At 37.7% G+C, this 20737-nt stretch overlaps 1 protein-coding gene and 1 pseudogene across 1 annotated transcript in view; both read right to left on the bottom strand.

Moving 5' to 3' along the window:
• Nucleotides 1-17: 17 nt before the first annotated feature.
• Nucleotides 18-20737, bottom strand: part of SH3BGR (SH3 domain binding glutamate rich protein) — a 41047-nt gene continuing 20327 nt past the window's right edge. Inside the window, exons 4-5 of the mRNA XM_045526229.1 lie at nt 699-773; nt 18-56 (exon numbers count right to left, since the gene is read on the bottom strand). Of these exons, the coding sequence (XP_045382185.1) occupies nt 18-56; nt 699-773 (114 nt within the window). The remainder of the gene's footprint in view (nt 57-698; nt 774-20737) is intronic.
• LOC123643309 lies at nt 9637-20041 on the bottom strand (annotated as a pseudogene).

Below are 20737 nucleotides of genomic sequence, written 5' to 3'. Positions count from 1 at the left end.
ATTAGTTCACTCAGCTACTAGAGCATGGAGCCAAACCCCAGAACTGCCGATGGGATCTGCGGGGTAAGTCAATAGATCCGATCTACCCTGTAGAGTGATAAACTGCTTGAGCAAAGAGTTTCCATTCACCCATTTAAGGCTTATGAAGAGAACATCAAAGAAGTCGATATTTACAGTGTTTGTTTTCCAGTGTTTGTATGAAGGGAGGCTTTATAATTTTAGAGGCTGAAAATTAGATAAGGTAGACATACATAGATAGAGGGAGGGCGGAAGGGAGGGATGAATGGACAGACAGATAGGGTGGAGAGACAGAAAGGCAGACAGAGAGAGAAGGATTAGGACCAAATGGACATTCTGCAGAAACGGGTATGGAGGAAGAGTTCAAAATACCAGCACTGGTGGGCGCAGTGGCTCACACGTGCAATCCCAGTGCTTTGGGAGGCCAAGGGGGGAGTTCAAGACAAGCCTGGGCAATATAGCAAGACCCCATTGCTACAAAAATAGAAAAATTAGCCAGGCGTGCTATTGATGCACACCTGTAGTCCCAGCTACCTGGGAGGCTGAGGCAGGAGAATCACTCGAGCCCAGGAGTTGGAGGCCGCAGTGAGCTATGACCAGGCTACTGCACTGCAGCCTAGGCAAAAGAGTGAGACCTTGTCTTTAAAAAAAAAAAAAAAAAAAAAAAGCCCAGCCCTTACCTCTGCGATGCTCTGTGCCTCTCCCGCTTCATCACCATTGGGAAGGGAAGATGCTTCCTCGGGCGATTTTTCTACCTGCGTCATATAAATTGAGAATGTTGGAGAATTTTCTTGAGGATGATAGCTTGCATTCCAATGTCTTTTACCTATTCAAGTTTTTTTGTCTTCATCCTTCATTTTATCTTCACAAAAACACTGTACCCTAAGTAGGTAGGACAGTCATTAACACCCACACATTAGAGACAAGAAAGGCAGAAAATGTCATATTGCAAGTTAGGGGCAGGGCTAGGTCTACACCTCCTACTTAATGCTCTTTTAACTTATAAAGTAGGTCCCAGCCTTTTAAAAATATCAGGTTATTTTTATCACAGAGGCACTGCAAGCTCATGAGAACGAATTAAGTCACACACACACCCTCCAGTCCCACCCTCCTATGATAATCAATATTAAAAATGTGATATGTACCTAACTCTACCCTAATACATAAAGGCTATTTTGGAGGGCTGGTTGTTATTTTTTACTTTTGTTTTGCTTTTTTTAGTGGAAATGGGAACATGCTGTGCACAACTTCATTTGTTAGCTTCATATATCATGAACATTCATCCAGCTTAATTCATACAGTTCTAAAGCATTCTTTTTTTAACATCTGCTTAATATTGAATATATAATTTATTAAAACATTTCCCCACTGATGGATGATCAGAATGTTCACGTATTTGTGCCTCTACAAATAACACTATGCAAAGCTGAATAAAATGGTGCGGTTATTTTTATTAGGTTATTTTTCAAAAATGTGACAGCCATTCACATTCCTGCAGGAGTGTGTGAATGTCCCCTTCCTGTCATCCTCACAACCAGGACAAATGACTGCTCTTTCTAATCTTTATCAATATGTTGAGGACAAACGGAATTTCATTTTGTCTTCATTTACATTTTCCTGATTACTGGAAAGGAAAGGCATATTTTTTACGAATGTTCAGCCACTTAATCTTTCCTGTTCACATAATTGCCTTCATATGTTTTGCCCATTTTTTACTTGTGTTGTCTTTTATTATCAATTTTTAGAAGTTCTTGATTTAATAGAAATTTTAGCCATTTGTTCCATGTTACAAATGTTTATTTCAAGTCTATAATTATTTATACATTTTGGAGTTTTTTTAGTTTTTAGCCTTTTCTATGGACAAATTTATCTAACTTTTATTTTCCGAAATATATTATATTTCAATTACTTTGTATTGGTTATTAATATCTAGAGCTTTAATCCATCTGGAATTTAATTTTGCATATGATATAAAGTAGAGGTCTAAATTTGTTTTCTTTCAGATAGAGGGCAAATTATGCTTATAACTACATTTAAACCATTATTTCCCATTAAAATATTTTTGTCATGTATTAAGATATATATAAATGAACCTGTTTCTGAACTATTCTATATATAAATACTTAAATATATCCATGGACATATTTATCAGCTCCCATACCAATATACTGCTTTTATCACTGTAGCTTTTAGCATAAATTTTAATATTCAGGAAGGCAAGTTGCTGCACAAAGTCTTCTTTTTCAAAATTTTCTTGGCTCTTCTAAGACATTTATTACTCCAAATAAATTTTAAGATTTTTCCTAGTTCCAAAAGTTTTTAAAAAATAAGATTTGGATGAAAATAGCACTCAATGCTTTCATTAATTTGAAATTTTTTCATTTCTTATCATTAAGTCATCCTATCCAGGAATATTGTAGGTTTGTTTCTTCAGTATTTGTTAGTGTCTTTCAGAATAAAATTAAATTATGTTCTTCATATGGGCCCTATATGCTTCTTGCTTGTAATTTTAATAGATGCTTCAATAGTGCATGGTTCCTTATGATACCCACAGTTGCCTTTGGATAATTTTTTTTATATTTAAGTAGTTTCCTTCCACTTATATTTTAATCCATTTTTATTTTAACTATGAATATCTGACGAGTTGTATCAAATATCTTCTTGGTATTTATGGGTACAATCATATGGTTTTTCTCCATTAATCAGTTCATGTAATAAATTATGATGATAGAATAAATTCTGTTTGATGATGGTATATTATCTTTAATTCACTGCTGAATATAGTTTACTAATATTTTATTAGATTTTGCCCTCTGTAATCATAACTGAGATTGATCTAGGTACAACTGAAAGTGTCCCAAGTAACATATCAACTAGTTAAAGGTTTTGTCTATTTCATTTGTCTGTTCAAACTTTATATATATAATTTGAATACATACACATTAACTATATATACACTTTATATATTTACATTTCTATTTATATAAATTATACACACACACAGTCATGTGCTGCAATGACAGAGTGATCCCATAAGATTATAATTCCATATTTTTACTGTAACTTTGCTATGTTTAAATCCACAATTACCATTGTGTTACAGTTGCCTAAAGTATTCAGTACAGTAACATGCTGTACAGGTTTGTAGCCTAGTAGCAATAGACTATACCATCTAGCATAGGCATATATAATAGTAAGCTATATCATCTAGGTTTGTGTAGGTGCACCCTATGATGTTCCCACGATGATAGAATCACCTAGCAATGCATTTCTCAGAACGTATCTGCATCACTGAGCAATACATGACTGTATGTATACACAGACACACATAAACATGCACAGATGCACACTTTCTCTCTTTTGTATTTAATTGATTTGGGCTTTTCTTTTCATTGGTTCATACTGCTTACTTGTAAATTTTGTTTTCTTTTTCCTAATTTTTTAAGTTAAATATTTATTTTAGTAATTTTTTACCTTTCTTCTTAAATTATAAGAGTATTTAAAATTATCAATTTTCCTCTGAATTCAGCCTTAGATGTATATTGGGGTTTGGGTATGAAATCATCTCTTTTGTTTATTACTAGATAATTTGCAATTCCAGTTTTATTTTCTCTCCTATACAGGGTTATTTAAAATGGTATATATTTATGTCTTAAGTGTTTATGATATTTCTCTTTCAGACTGTAATTCTGTATTTGGGATAATAATATAGTCTATAAAGTCACACTATTTTGTAATTTATGAAAGTTTTCTTTGAGACTAAGTGCATAACAGTTTTAGAAACTGTTTAATAAGTATAAAAGAAAAATACATTCTATTAATATGTATTTATATAGGAGTATATATACATATATCCTGCCCATATCTATTAAATTAAGTTTGCTGATTATATTTGTGTGTGTGCTTAAAGCAGTGCCTGACACATAATAAGCACAGTGTAAGTGTTTATTGAAAGGTGTTTTTTTAACCAGTTCTGAATGTATTTCTAGGTGTTTGTGAATTATGCATTTGCCTGCCATGTAGCATGATACATAAAGATTCATGATTATAATATTTTCTTCATGGATTTTACCATTTTTTGTTACATAATACCTCCCTTACCTAGTTAATCTTTTGCCTTGAATTCTTCTTTATCTGATATTAATAAAGGCACTCCAGCTTTCTTTTTGTTTGTATATGCCTGTTGTATTCTCATCTCTTTGTTTCCATTTTTCTTTGAATAGTTGTTTCATTGTGCTCTTATAAATAGGATATAGTTCAATGCTTTTTAAAATCCAATTTCACCCACAACTCCAATTCCAGTTATAGCTATGCGAGCTCCCATTGGACCCAACCCTTTAACAGATAATGACTGTAAACCCTGGACAAAACAAACAAACTGAAGAAATGAGAAAACAAGAGGAGAATTACCAAAGGAAGAAGATTAAAGAGAGAGTTAACACCTAAAAGATAAGAATGATTTGCAGACCTATGTTCATAGCAGCGTTATTCACAATAGCCAAGAGGTGGAAGCAACCCAAATGTCCATCAATGGATGCATGGATAAACAAGACATGGTACATACACACAATGGAATATTATTCAGCCTTGAAAAGGAAGACAATCCTGTCACATGCTTTAACATTGATAAACCTGGAGCACCTTATACGAAGTGAAATAAATCTGTCACAAAAAAAATGAATACTGTATGATTCCACTTATATAAGGTATCTAAAATAGTCAAATTCATAGAACAGTAAGTTTCTATGCAAGCTTTTTGGTGGTTACCAGGGGCTGCAGGAGAGGAGATGGGGAGTTGTTATTCAATGGTTATAGAGTCTAAGTTTCACAAAATGAAAAAGGTCTGGAGATCTGCTGTTCAGTAATGTGAATGTGCTTAACACTAACGAACCGTACACTTAAGAGATAGTTAAGGTGGTTTAAAAAAACAAAAAGATGAAAATGACACGGGGTGGGTTGCTATTCTCAGGGTTTAAGCCTGAGAACAAGCAAAGCTTATGGGGGAGACAAAACCAAATAGAAAGCCCATACTTTTTTTGTTTTTGTTTTTGTTTTTTGCCTTAAGAATCAGAAAGCAGAATTTGGGGCAAACCACAGCCACTAGAAAATAAGAACAGAATCCTGGACAGGGGAAAGCCAAAGGGAGCCCCAGATTTGGTGTATAAACTCTACCCAAATCTCCAGATGAGCCCTGAGCCATGCATGTATGGAAGTGGTGTCAGCAAAAGAATAAAAGAACTCAGTGGAAATTTCAGCTGCTACTAAAAACAAAGAGTTTGCCATTTGAGTCCAACAGAATAAATGCCTGCTGAATCAAACAAAATAGGAAACACTTTTCAAAAGAATGTAACAAAACATAGTCTCCACAATTCAAAATTAATTATGTCCAAGTTACAATTCAAAATACTTAACATACAAGGAACCAGGAAAATGCTACTTACCCTCAAGAAAAAAACAATCAGTGAAGACCACCACAGAAAGGACCCAGATGTTGGAATTAGCAGACAAGGATTTTATAGCACCTATTACAACTATGCTCAGAGATGTAAATGAAAACATGTTTGCAATGAGTGAAACAATTGAAATTCTCAGTAGAGAAATAAAAACTATGAAAATCAAACAAATTAAACATTTCAGAACTGAAAAATACAACATATGAAATAAAAAAATTACTAGACTAGATGCAGAATGGAAATGACAAAAAATAAGTGAACTTAAAGATCAATCAATAGAAATTATCCAATTTGAAGATCAGAGAGAAACAAGACTGAAAAAAATTTTAAAGCCCCTTAGGGAAATGTGGAATAATAACAAAAGATTTAACATATATGTAATTAGAATGACAGAAGGGGAAATGAGAGCAAATGAGGCATAAATAATGTTTGAAATTTTCCTAAATTTGATGAAATATATATATTTACAGATTTAAGACTCTCAGCAAACCCCAACAATAATAAATACAAAGAAAATCATATGTAAGTATATCATAATCAAATGGCTGCAAATAAAAGATAAATAGAAAATCTTGAAAGCAGCCAGAGAAAAATGACATATTAAGTACAGGGAACAAGGATTCAAATTATCCTCATGTCTCATCAAAAACTACAGAGACCAGAAGACAGAAGGAAAAAAATATATCTATGGTGCTGAAAGAAAAAAAACTGTCAATTAAGAATTTTCTGTCCAGTGAAACATCCTTCAAGAATGAAAGCAGGCCGGGCGCAGTGGCTCACACCTGTAATCCTAGCACTCTGGGACGCTGAGGCGGGAGGATCGTTTGAGCTCAGGAGTTCGAGACCACCCTGAGCAAGAGCGAGATCCCGTCTCTACTAAAAATAGAAAGAAATTGGCTGGACAACTAAAAATATATAGAAAAATTAGCCGGGCATGGTGGCACATGCCTGTAGTCCCAGCTACTTGGGAGGCTGAGGCAGAAAGATCGCTTGAGCCCAGGAGTTTGAGGTTGCTGTGAGCTATGCTGATGCCATGGCACTCTAGCCCAGGTAGCAGAATGAGACTCTGTCTCAAAAAAAAAAAAAAGAATGGAAGCAAAATAAAGACACTTCAGATAAAATAAAAAAACTAAAAACTCATTGCCAAGAGACCCGCATTACAAAACAATGCTAAAGGACTAAAGGAAGTTACTCAGGCTGAAAGCAAATGGCACCAGATGGAAACTTCATTCTTCACAAAGTATCAGAAATTTAAAAATCTGGGTAAACATAAAAGATTATTTTACCTCTTACTTTCTTTAAAATGCATAAGACTGTTAAGTGGGAAAATTACATAGTAGAGTTGGTGATCTATGTAAATGTAAAAAATACATGTGATACACATAGCATAAGGGATGGGAGACAGTCAATGGACATATATGATCGGATGTTTCTACATATTACATAAACTGTTAAAATATTAATTCTAACTAGACTATTAGATATTAAGAATATGCATAATAGCCACTAGAACAACCACTACAAAACAACGCAAAGAGGTATAATTAAAAATCCAATAGATAAGTTAGAAGGTAATTCCAAAATATATCCAATAACCCAAAAGAGAGCAAAAAAGTATAAAACAGTGAAATAAAAACAGGAGACAAATAAAAAACAATTAATAAAATGGTAATTCTAGACAAAATTATATTAATGATTACTTAAGTGTTAACAGACTATGTAACCCAATTGACAACGGAGATTATCAAGATGAATAAAATGCACAAGACCCAATCCTATGTTATCTCCAAAAGATACACTATAAAAATAAACACATAGCCAGTAAAAGTTAATGGATGGAAAAAGATATCACATGCAAAGAGTAAGCATAAGAAATCTGGAGTGGCTTTATTAATATCATATAATACAGATACAAAGACAAAGAGTATTACCAGAAATAAAAAGAGACATTAGATAATTATAAAAGGATCAGTCCCTCAGGATGCCATAAAAATCATAAACATGAATGTGCCTATTAATTGAGCTTTAAAATACATGAAGCATAAACTGACAGGATTAAAGGGAAGAACAAAATATTCACAGTCAGAGATATTCTCATCAATTGTAGAATGATGAAAAAAACAAATTTTCTTTCTTTTTCTAGGAAATTTCACCCTCTTCAAATTATTAGAATAACTGATAGAGTTAGTTGAATTCCTTCCACTCTATTAATTCATGATAGCCTGCCTTCTCTCTTATGCTTTTCCTTTCCTTACTTTTGCTGGCTAAAGTTTTTCTTTATTCTGTTTTCCCCAGCTCTGCCCCTTGCCTTAACATAAACGTTCGCAAGTGTTCTTCTATTTCACTACTGTTTACTTTCCTATTCATAATGGTCATCATTAATCTTAGAGTTCTCTATTAAGGTATCACAATTACATAATCCATGTGGTCCCCATCAAGATGGCTCAGCTGCTACCCCCAATCGAGATGGCCCCTTCCGAACACCTGCATGTCCCTTCTTTTCTCCATATCCCCCACCCATAAACAGTATCCCTGTAGTGGATATTCTCACATACCTCCTTTCTCACATACCCCCTTCCACAACACCTAGATTTTTCTAAGACTGTTTAAAATTCTTTTTGTGTGTGTGTTTTTTTTTTTTTTTTTTTTTTTTGAGACAGAGTCTCACTCTGTTGCCCGGGCTGGAGTGCTGCAGTGTCAGTCTAGCTCACAGCAACCTCAAACTCCTGGGCTCCAGCAATCCTCCTGCCTCAGCCTCCCAAGTAGCTGGGACTACAGGCATGCGCCACCATGCCCGGCTAATTTTTTATATATATTTTTCAGTTGTCCAGCTAATTTCTTTCTATTTCTTTAGTAGAGATGGGGTCTTGCTCTTGCTCAGGCTGGTCTCAAACTCCCGAGCTCAAACAATCTTCCCACCTCGGCCTCCCAGAGTGCTAGGATTACAGGCTTGAGCCACCACACCCAGCCATAAAATTCTTGATTTCACTATTATTAAATATTTTCTTTTACAGAAGTGGTTCTTGACATTAGTAAAATGTTAAATTCACCTGGGCACTCCTTGCCTGCGGATTTTGTCTTAAGTGATCTTGGATGTAGCCTTGGCATTTTACAGTTTTACCAGCTCCCCAGGGGCCTCTAATGTGCAGCCCGGGTTGAGGTGCACTGCCAGCATCCAACATTCTCTCTGCCCCTCTTGGGTGAGAGCAGCTCCCCGGGGGCCTCCCATGGCCCCCGGCAACTTGCACTCACTGCTCTGCCCAGGGACAGACCCCTCTCTTGGCCACTGCTGGGACTCAGGGGCACGATGAGATGGAGCGAGAGGGCTCTGTCTTCCAGGATGCTCCAAATTAGTGCCCAGGCCCCCCTCCTGCAGCCGAGAACACACCAACTCAGGGGCATGGAGGACCCTGAGAGCCACTCCCACCTTTGGCAGGTATTTGGGCCTTGATGTCCTTCTTCAAACCAAGTGTTTTTGCTTTCTATCTTTCAGGGATTCTTCCATAGTTCCTGGTCCTCAGGCAGCATCCTTTCTGGTTTTCCTGCGCAGTCATAGGACAAGGGGCTGGATGGGGAGGCTGCAGCAGAGGCTTCATCTGGAAGATGCTCTGGCATCTCTTAAATTATCAGCTGTCTTCTGTCTGGTCTTTTGTTCCTTCTGGAGCTCCTATTATGCACACATCAGGTCTCCTGCACCTGACTTCCATACTCTTGCCTTTCACTCACAGTCTCTGTTTCTTTTTTTTTTTTTTTTTTTAAGACAGAGTCTCGCTCTGTTGCCCAGGCTAAAGTGCCATAGCGTCAGCCTAGCTCACAGCAACCTCAAACTCCTGGGCTCAAGCGATCCTCCTGCCTCAGCCTCCTGAGTAGCTGGGACTACAGGCACGTGCCACCATGCCTGGCTAATTTTTTCTATATATATTTTTAGTTGTCCATATAATTTCTTTCTATCTTTAGTAGAGACGGGGTCTCGCTCTTGCTCAGGCTGGAACACAGTTTCTGTTTCTTTGTGTTTTGTCTCATGTTTGATGTATTTCTCCCCCTCGTCTTCTTGAACCATAATGAGGGCCTCAATGGCGCCCATTCTCTCTGTTCCTCATCTTGTGGGTTTTGTTTGTTTGCCTGTTGTTGTTCTTTTTCTGGGGGAACGGCACAGAGAACAAGTTTATTTGGTGAATGCTGCTGGCAAACATCCTCCACTAGAGACAAGATGGGAAAGGTGCTGTGACAAGAGAGCCTTCGGGGCCAGATACAGAGTCTCGCACAGGGCTCTGGGGACAGGGGGAATGTCCTCACCAGTGAGCACCATAAAAATGAGCTCTTCATAGTTGATACAACCACTGGCATCCTCGTGCCCTGCCACCAGCATCTCCACCGCTTCCTCTGTCATCTTCTCACCCAATGTGACACGGATGTGCCAGACTTCAACACCCATGACAATGCCATCCCCATCCCTGTCAAACACCCAGAAACCTTCAGTGTAATCCCCATAGGAGCCCTGGTCCCCATCCTTGCCCACGGTCTGCAGCATGAGCAGGAAGTGCTCGGGGTCCAACACCTGCACGTTCATCTCATCAGTCTTGAGGTCCCCCAGGACCTTCGGCACCTCGGCATTGGTGGGGTTGTAGCCCAGGGCCCTCCTCGTGTCCCCACGCTGGCTGTACAGGATCTTGTCATCACCTGTTCAAACAGCTGGGAGGCCTCCTTGAATTCTGTAGTTTGGTCCTCGGTGGAGTCACACACCTTGGCCACTCAGCCTTGGGGGGACCCAATCCTGCCATAATGGCCCATCTGGTAGTTCGAAATTAGAAAATTCCTGAACATCTTTTTGTGCTCTAAATTCATATCTTTTATGGCTCTCATCAAATGTTCCTCCACATCTCCCTCTGCTTCTTCCTTTCGCAATCCTCCAATTGAAGAAACCTGTCATCTGTTCAGTCTGGGTTTCCTCTTTTGGGGTCCTGGGAAATGCTGCACTTACTTAAATATTTCACTGTTACTCAAAGTTGCTTTCAACAGGAATTACTAATCATACCAGAAAATGAGTATCAAAACTTTTAATCACAAGTCATTTTTAGCCAAAACTTAAATTATCCAGATATCTTATTTCTGCCTTATTCATCAGACTGGAATGTGTTCTAAGAGAGAATTCATCTTCCAATGGAGGAGGTTACCATGACTCCAGTAAAGGATCTGAAATCTCTTCGGGGCAGCGCTGGTACGACTGTTGAGAATGCAAACATTCCCTGAGGTGGCTCCCACGAGAAGGACTCACTGGGATGTGCAAATTCTGGCACTAAAGAGTCACCACCAACAGCAGTCTGTAAATGTCATGCTTTAACACTGCTATGCCTGTATGTATCTCGACCAACTAGGGGGAAATCTAATTATATATTAATATATAACTGAATATTTCCCATTGGTTTTTTAGTAATATTCCCCCAACTAAAATGACATATAAAAAGACATTGCTCTGGCTGAGTGTGGTGGCTCATGCCTGTAATACCAACCCTTTGGGAGGCCCAGGCAGGAGAATCACTTAAGGCCAGGAGTTTGAGATCAGCCTGGACAAGATAGCAAGACCCTGTCTCTACAGAATTTTTTTTTTTTTTTAATTAGCCAGGTGTGGTGGCGCTGGCATGTAGTCCTAGCTACTTGGGAGGCTGAGGCAGAAGGATGGCTTGAGCCCAGGAGTTCAAGGCTGCAGTGAGCTAGGATCACACCACTGCACTCCAACCTGGGAGACAGAGCAAGACCCTGTCTCTAAAGAAAAAAAAAGAAGACATTGATCTCGGTGCTGCTTTGCCTGATATTAGACAACGATAGTTTAGGTTAGCAGTCATAACTTCAGTTGCTTTTTGTGTTAACTTGATCATATCTCTACTTCTTTAATATCAGTCTAGCATGTTCTAGCACAGTGCTTTTCAATGGGGGACTTCCATGACCTACTCATATAGTTTTATTAATATATAGTTGTTGAGGACATACTCCAGACCTACTGAATCTTGTTACTTGATATTCTTACCATACACCTAGAATATTCATGGTATATTATGTCTCTGAATAATTATGTTATATCAAGATTTTTCCTCTGTATTCATTTATGTAAATTAGATATGTTTGCTGTATTCTTTGAAAATAGGCTTAATGATTACGTTTATAAATAATTTGTCTCAAACTTCTTTGGACTGACTTTATTGTCTTGTTTTGCACGCCACAGAAACGACCAAATTGTCTCACCAGGTACATTTTTCTTGTGATAACTCTCATCAAGTCTTTCACTTTTGAAAATTATCAGTAATAAATAAACCACATGCATTTTAGACTCAGTTTGTCATCTACAGATATTTTTGTTAGCTTGTTTTACTTTGATGCTTCCCTGGAAGTTTTTTACAATCAGCTACCGGCCAGAATGCTTCATCTTCCGTGAAGAATGACTGCTCAGAGCCCCGCAGGGAAGGATTATATGCCAGATACTTTGGGGTGCAGCTTCCTGATGGCATTGCTTAAAGAACTTTGAGATCATACCAGCAGAGTGAGTAGAAATTTCCAGAACTTTAGCGGAGAGAAGCAGATGGGTTCACGAGACTAGTACCCCAAGATCCAACAGAACAAGAATTTACTACATAAGACTAAATGAATTGGTGAGGGATGGCGGTCGTTTATGTTTCGAACATTGTTGATGTTGTTTTAATGTCCTATTTTCTGGATATATAAGGAAGCCCTTTGTCTCTCCTCTTAAGCTTTTTATACATCATAACAATGTAGTAGAATCTGCTTTTTTTGAATTGCAATGAAACATTTGGAAATGACATCTTATTCTCCCTGCCTGACCCCTCCAGAATTCAAAAATTCTTATTGAATCTGTTTATTGAATTGGAATATATATTTTATTTTTATGGCAATATAGTTATTTTCATAGCATCAGTTAAGAATCTGCCTTCTTTCTTGGCAGGGCATAATTGAAAACATTGGTTATATAACCAAGGTCTTGCCTGGAACATCATATTAAGAATGATGTGCATTTAATCAGATATGACCAGATGCTTTTAAAGAACTCAGGTTGACCTTACGGAGCCAGTGCTTAGTTACGAAGCCCTCCTGGGAAAACGGGCTGGGCCTTGGGCCTGGTACAGCCTGCCTAAGACAAGAAAAACTTTCTAAAGCAATAATGCTTCTTATGATGCTTAATATCATCTTATAAGCATACATCTTCCACATAATTGTCAAGTCCTATTTTTAGCTTGAGTGAGATTAATTTTCCTTGCTGACACTTCTCCACGATGTTGTTTACTACAATATGACACTGTGACAAGTTATACTGTTTCCATAAATCAGGTGTCTGTCTTTTCAAAGGATACTTGAAGTACTTTCCCCTTGTGCACATGCATAAACACCTACAAACCCAAGCAACGCTGACAGCACCAAAGGTTCTAGCACAGACTGTGCTGCTAATTAGTGGGGTATCTTTGTACTAATCACTTAAACTCTTAGCCTTTGAATTCCTCCTCTGGGAAGAGTAAATCTGGACTAGATGGCCTCTCAGGCCTCTCCAGGCCAGGTTTTATAAACCCATGGCCATCCCTTTCTTCCATATAAGGAGAATTTTATGCAATATGATGACGCCTAAGGACAAATCAGGGTAGAATCTAAAAACTAAGATTAGGTATTAAAAGAAAAATGGGATAAGATGAGATATTGCAGATGCTGAAATAAATTTACATGTATTAGTACAGATAGATCTCAAAACATTATGTTGATTTTTTTTAAAAAAAAAAGCAAGTTACTTTAAACAAATCTATCTCAGTTTAAAGAATAGTATTTAATATCTCCTGAGTGTTGCACTTTGATATCTCAGTTAATTATTGCCTCCAGTTTCAGAGTTGAACACCTGCTACGAGTTATGAACTGTATTTGGTGCTGAGGATGTAGACATGAGAGATATAGTTCTAGGTGCCCTATCTTATCTCTAACAACCTTCTACATTGTTGAGTTAGAGGTTTTGTAAAACATAAATCACTCTGCACTCACCTTTTCCCATCAATTCTTGTTGCCAAGAATAGAAGTCCAGACACAGACGGCCCTTCGCAATGTCGGTCCTGCTAATTTTTCTGGCCTCACCTCTTGTCTTTACCCCTCCTCTACCCTGGATTCTACTGAAACCTCTGCATCCCAGCCAAAGGATGACTTCACCAAATGGACCATCCTCTCATAAATTTCATGGCCTTCACATGTTAATTCATTTTCCCATGGTGTCGTTACTGTCTTGTTTCACTTGCTTAGCTCCTACTAGATCTTCAAATACCAAGTGAGATATCAACTCTTAGGAGAACTAATCCTAACTAAGGCCTGAGATTGGTGGTCCATCTTCATACTCACATACAAAATTATTCTGTCTACTGTAGGGTGCTAACATCTATCTATCCCTCTAGACCATAAAATTCCTCCAATCAGTGTCTGACCAGTATATGTTCATATAAATTATCTTTAAAGAATAAACCATTAAATAAATAGCCCTAAGAAGTTGATGGTCATATTTCTCTCTTCATTTTATAGCTGAGAAAACATTAAAAATTTCACCTCCAAATGCAGGATCAGTAGGTAAAGCACATAAGGTTTTCTGACTAAATCAGATGTTCTCTTCCACTGGAGTTCCTCTCCATTTCATGCTGAAGGAGAGATTACAGACGGGGAGGAGTCCAGGACTACAAAAGCCCCGGTGAGAAGAGAGGTGAACCTGTGGTTCGTGATGGTCTATCTACCAGCATACAACACTTCTCAGGAAAAATGCCAGGGAAGGGGTATAGGAAGTGGGATGCCCCTAGACGTGAAATGGCAAGCCATTGTCCCGAAGAGATAAGAATGGCAGTATCTATGTTGATCAACTTCACCAGTTTATTTTATTTTATTTTGTTTTTGAAAATATGAGATTGCTCCTGGACACTTTGCACATTAGAATATAAGTTCATCTATTCTATCTTGTCCACGGAGTCCTCTAAAGTCCTTTTTATTTTCCTTTAAAACTTAAAGCAGCTTTAGACACTGGTAACTTTGGACAGAGCCATTTGCTGTCTGTGTCCTCTGCCTTGAAATAAGTTTGAGTTGTTTTCTTCTCCGTTAAGAGCAATTCTCCTCAAGCTTTGCCTAGGACATTTTAAGGGCTAAATAATAACAAGACAGGCAATATATCATTGGCATATGCTTATCATCCAATATTTTTCCAGTTCTTCATTATAAAAATTTTAAAAAGATAGAAAAGTTAAAAGAATGAATCACACAGATTCAACACTTGCTAGCATTTTTCATATGTTTCATGAAACTTCACCCTTAAATAATCGAGTTCCTAAAAACAAAAGCCTTCTTTTACATAACTCCACCATTTTTATTACATCTAAGAAAATGAACAATAATTCCCTAATGTCATCTAATATTCAGGTCCTTTCCAAATTTCCTCAATTACCTGCAATAAATGTCTTACAATTACTTTTTTCAAGACTTGGATTCTCTTAAAATTTATTCATTGCATTTGGTTCTCATCTCTTCAGGCTATTTTACTCTAGAACAGTTTCACCTCTTTTTATTTTTATTTTTTTAGATTGCCCAGTTTATTAGTTTAAATATTACGGAAGTTTAGAAAATTGTCGTTATATATATGACATTTACACTATTGAGGGGCAGAAATTTGAGGAAATGAAGTGGGAAGGGTCTATTGTAACCATATGATTATAGTCACAGAAAAGGGCCCATTCTGGCATTCTTCTGGTTAGACAATCAGTCTTTCACTCTTTATAATGATCTCTCTTGAGCACTTGTGATGTACTATGAACTAACATTCTCAACAAGAAATAAGCATGAAGGTGTTGTTAGAGTGGGGTCGCAAGATGTGATTTACCGAAGGTGCAATGGCTAAATAGGGTTACACTGAATACTAATATTGAAAACAGAGACCTTTAGTAACATCTGTAGAAAATGAGTACACATTTCAATAGTGCTTTTCTATTATTTTTGGTTATAAAATGTTTTATACAGCAAACAATGTGCACAATCATATTATTCTACATACATGCATATAGACTGACATACACCAAGAAACACACAGGTATAAACTTCAAAGAAAGTATAACCAAACAATACCTATTCTCACTATAGGAAGTAGACATTTCCTATTCTATTCAATTGCATTTTATTTATTTTTTTTTTTAAAGAGGAGTTGGGAGGGATGAGACTTTCTATTAGAAATACTATGATTTTGCAGAATAAGAAAATTCTAGCAGTTTTTAATATTTAAACAATGGACACATGGATAATTCTTTTGTAAGTCCCTGTTTAAAAATAACTGGATTTAGAGAGAATATAACATGAAACAGTGAAGTCACTGAAATGTAATGACTGTCTTTCCAGGAAACTTGTAAAACATCCCAAGACCATGGCAAACGAAGGGAAAAATTTGAGGGATTAGGGACTCAGTGAAGTTTGGTTATGAAAAACTTATTCTGTTATCATGGTTTACTTTTGCTCATATTTTTTGACTGTGGCCTTCCTGACTAAAACAGCAAAGTCTATTTGTTATAATTTATTGTTATTATTATTATATCAGATATCCTACATTGACCATTTACTAGAGATGGCAACTTTCAGCAAGCAGTTAGACATGTTCTCATATAATGCACTCCATATCCCAATAAGACGCAATATTCTATAATCTCATTCTATAGCTAGACGAGTTAAGTAAATATTATCAAAATGAATCAATAGGTTATTAGGAATTTCAAGAACATGACCTTTTATTATTTCTTGTGTATATTGCATTTATTTATTTGTCATGACATTGAATGGTTTAAGAGTCTAGGTTAGTTATCATGCAGAACGGTCCCAATTTTTATTTTGTCTGGTTTTTTCTTTGTGGTATCATTTAACTTGTTCCTCTTTCTCTGTGTTTTTTACAAACTAACTTAGAACTAAAGACTGGATTAGATTCAGGTTAAATGTTTTGGAAACACCTGACAGGTAAGACTATATATAACACTTCGCGTTTACAACACCCCAGGCAGCACATGTCATCAGTGAGTCCCACTAGTAGTGATGTGGGGTTTGGCTACTTTGTATAGATTGTAATCAACAGATCTCTTCGTTATAAAGATCAGTTTCCCCTTTGAATTTAGCAAACAATATTGGCAGGGCAGGGTAATATTTTACCATAGGAAATTTATCCAATTCCCCCAAAACCAAATTCACCTAATGCCTTTATGAGTAGTTTTGTTGTCTATTGGTTATCTATGCTGCAATTAGTTATTACATTGGAGTTTGCAAAAGGGTTTTGTTTTAATTCTATCACTTCTTTGATATTTGATTGTGAAAAAGAGTTTTCTCTCAACAACCAGGGATGAATTATAGCTTCTTGTTTAAAAGGCAAAAAATATGTTTGGATCTTCTCTTACTAATTTCAGAATAAAATTTGGGGTGATAGTTATCTCCATATATGGCAAATGAGTTTTTTCAATTTACAGTAGACTTAAGGATAGATAGGTTTTCTATAAATGTACTACCTCTAAACATAAGAGTAAAGAGGATATTGGATTAACAGAAAACATTGAATTCAAATTCTAGGTCCCAAGCTTATGAGCCCTGTGATCTGGAGCAATCAACTTAAACTTTTCTGGCCTCACTATTCATCTAGCAATATATTTTATTTGACATCCATTAAATGCTATTTTATGAGTCATATCTTTCCAATGGCTAGAATTCCATTTGGAGCCTCCCAGAATCTATTAAGTCACAAGCCTTCTAGGAGTTTGCTGCTGCTGCCGCTGCCACTGCTGTTTGGAAAGATTAATAAAACTTCTATGATGTCTTCCCAAAAAAAAGCAAGTTGCATAACATTCCATAGAATATGATAACAATTAGGCATTAAAAACACAAAGCAGGCCAGGCTGGTGGCTCACACCTGTAATCCCAGTACTCTGGGAGGGGAGGCAGAGGCGGAAGGATTGCTCGAGGTCAAGAGTTCAAGACCAGCCTGAGCAAGAGTGAGACCCCATCTGTACAAAAAAAAAAAAATAGAAAAATTAGCTGGTGTAGTGGCGCGCATGCCTGTAGTCCCAGCTACTCAGGAGGCTGAGGTGGGAGGATCACTTGAGCCCAGGAGTTTGAGGTTGCTGTGAGCTAGGCTGACGCCACAGCACTCTAGTCAGTGACAGAGTGAGATTCTGTCTCAAAAAAAAACAAAAACAAAACAAAAACACAAAACAACATGGTATCTTGCTTATGGAGGAAAGAGAGAGAGAAATAACAAATCCATAATGTTGGTGGCCTCCAGGGAGGGAAAGAAACAGGAGTGGGAAAGGGAACCAAGTGACCTTACAATTTCTCTGTAATGTTTGAGTTCTTTAAGGAAAGCAAATCTGATCACATTCGTTCTGGAGATGCATATACATGAATATCAGTTAAATGAGTCTCGAGTACAGCGGTTGTTAAACAGAAGTGAGCATCAGAAGCAACTAAAGAATTTTTTATAAATTTAGATCCCTGGCCCTCTCCCTCAGTAACTCAGGGTCAGTAAGTTTGGAGTAAAAATTCAAGCATCTGAATTTTTAAAAATTATCTGAGAGATTTTGATGCACAACAGCTGTAGTAATACTGAAAATGAAATTAAAAGATACACAAATGCTCATAGTAGCATTATTCATAATGGCTCAAAAATAGAAACAACCCAAATACCCATCAACTAATACATGGATAAATAAAATGTGATATTCCCATCCATGCAATGGATATTACTCTGCCCTAACAAAGAAAGAAGAACTGACACATGGTACAACATGGATGACCCTTGAAAATATTGTGCTAAATGAAAGCAGCTAGTTGCAAAGGACCACATATTGTATAATTCCATTTACACATATTAAGTGCCCAGAGGAGGCAAATCTATAGAAAAAGAAAGCATTTTAGTAGTTCTCCAGGGCTGGAGGAATGGCTGGATTAGGGGATGATAGCTAAGGGGTACTGGGTTCCTTTTTGGGGTGACAAAAATATTTTGGAAGTAGATAGTGATGATTGTTGCACAACTCTATGAATATACTAATAGCCATTGAATTGTATGTTGTAAATGCATAAATTGTATGGTGTAGGAATTATATTCCAATAAATCTGTTTTTTAAAAAAAGAACAAAAAATTAAACAAAAGTGGCCAATTTAATCTCAAATTACATAACTAAAAAATAAATTAGGTACAATTAACAGACACATGGAAAGAACTTAATGGAAGAATAGGGGATGATACTTCCTTTTCAAAAGATTGAGGTCATTGAAAAATAAGGGCAGTTTCTAGTTAATCTTGGGAAACTGAACACAGATACTTGCTTTGCCTGCTTACCTGGACCCAGCTGATAAGACAGTAAAGACATTAAAAAGAAAAGGATAAACCTATAAGGACATAGAGAACAGGCAAGAAGGCTATTGCACAAAAAGAATGTCCACAAAATTTCAAAGTCAGGAAAGGGAACAGTTGAGTAATGATTGACTTAACCAGGAAAATTCTGAAACCCAATTGCTTACAAAGAGGATGTGGGGAAAGAAGAAGCAGGTAACTGTCTCCTCCTAAATAAGCAGTCTTAGTCTCTGCAGGAGTTAAACCAGAGGGAATCTGACCAGCTGAAGCAGGGAGCCACACTGAGAACAAGGGGTCTCTATGAGAAATCCACATTGTGAAAGGAAAAAACGGCCCATCTCCTTTCCCATTTGCTTTCCCACGTGCTCCTAGCAGCCAGATTTACTGCCTGCTTACCATGACGACCACCACCACCACCACCACCATTACCATCATTTACCATCACCACCATCACTTACCACCACCACCACTACCAACAGCAACACCACCACCACCATCACCACCTCCACCACCATCACCACCACCACCATTACCATCACTTACCACCACCACCATCACTTACCACCACCACCATCACTTACCACCACCACCACTTACCACCACCACCACTTACCACCACCACCACCAACAGCAACACCACCTCCACCACCACCACCTCCACCACCATCACCACCACCACAATTACCATCACTTACCACCACCACCATCACTTACCACCACCACCATCACTTACCACCACCATCACTTACCACCACCACCACCAACAGCAACACCACCACCACCATCACCACCTCCACCACCATCACCACCACCACCATTACCATCACTTACCACCACCACCATCACTTACCACCACCACCACCACCACCACCACCATTACCATCACTTACCACCACCATCACCACCACCACCATCACTTACCACCACCACCAACAACAACAATAACAACAACAACACCGCCATCACCACCACCACCATCACCATCACCACCACCACCATTACCATCACTTATCACCACCATCACCACCACCACCACCACCATAACCACTACCACCACCACCACCATTACCATCACTTACCACCACCACCGTCACTTACCACCACCACCCCCAACCCCACCACCATTACCATCACTTACCACCACCATCACCACCACAACCACCAACACCAACACGACCACCATCACCACTACCACACCACCAACACCAACACCACCACCATCACCACCACCACACCACCACCACCATCACCACCACCACCATCACTTACCATCACTACCATCACCATCACCACCACCACTACCACCACCATCACCATCACCACCACCATCACCACCATCACCCCAAGAGATGGAAGATTTCTCTCTAAGGAAACTCACCTAAACCAGTAGGAAAAGCCCACAGTTCAGGATCCCTAAAAAAAAGCCAATGTTTCATCTTTACATTTTCCTATGGTGAAGCCCACCATACCCATAGACACAGGACTTCTAATCAACTTTTTAGTACTCTGTCTTAGATACAAACAGTCAAGGGTCACCAGACATCTGAGGGAAACATCTTACATAAAAATAAAAAGGAAAGCAAACAGAGAAAAAGGATACTTAAAGAAAAATAGAGAATGTAATGAGTTGAAGAAGATATTAAAAAAAACAATACTTAATAAACTCAGAGTTAAGAAAAATAATGAACCATATAACAAGAATGGAAGCTATTTAATAAAAAAAATTCAGAGATACAAAAAAGAGCTTTAGAAGTACAAATATGATAGGATACATGGAGGAAAAAAACCAATATAGGAAAGATAAAGTAGAAAGTTGAGGAAATATGGCAGAAATTTGAAAAGGACAAAAATGGGGGGGGGGAGATAAAATTAGAGAATT

This window comes from Lemur catta, chromosome 1, assembly GCF_020740605.2.
Source record: "Lemur catta isolate mLemCat1 chromosome 1, mLemCat1.pri, whole genome shotgun sequence".
Lineage (NCBI taxonomy): Eukaryota > Metazoa > Chordata > Mammalia > Primates > Lemuridae > Lemur > Lemur catta.
Note: the sequence above shows the minus strand (reverse complement) of the source record. Positions and strands in the feature narration are given on the sequence as shown.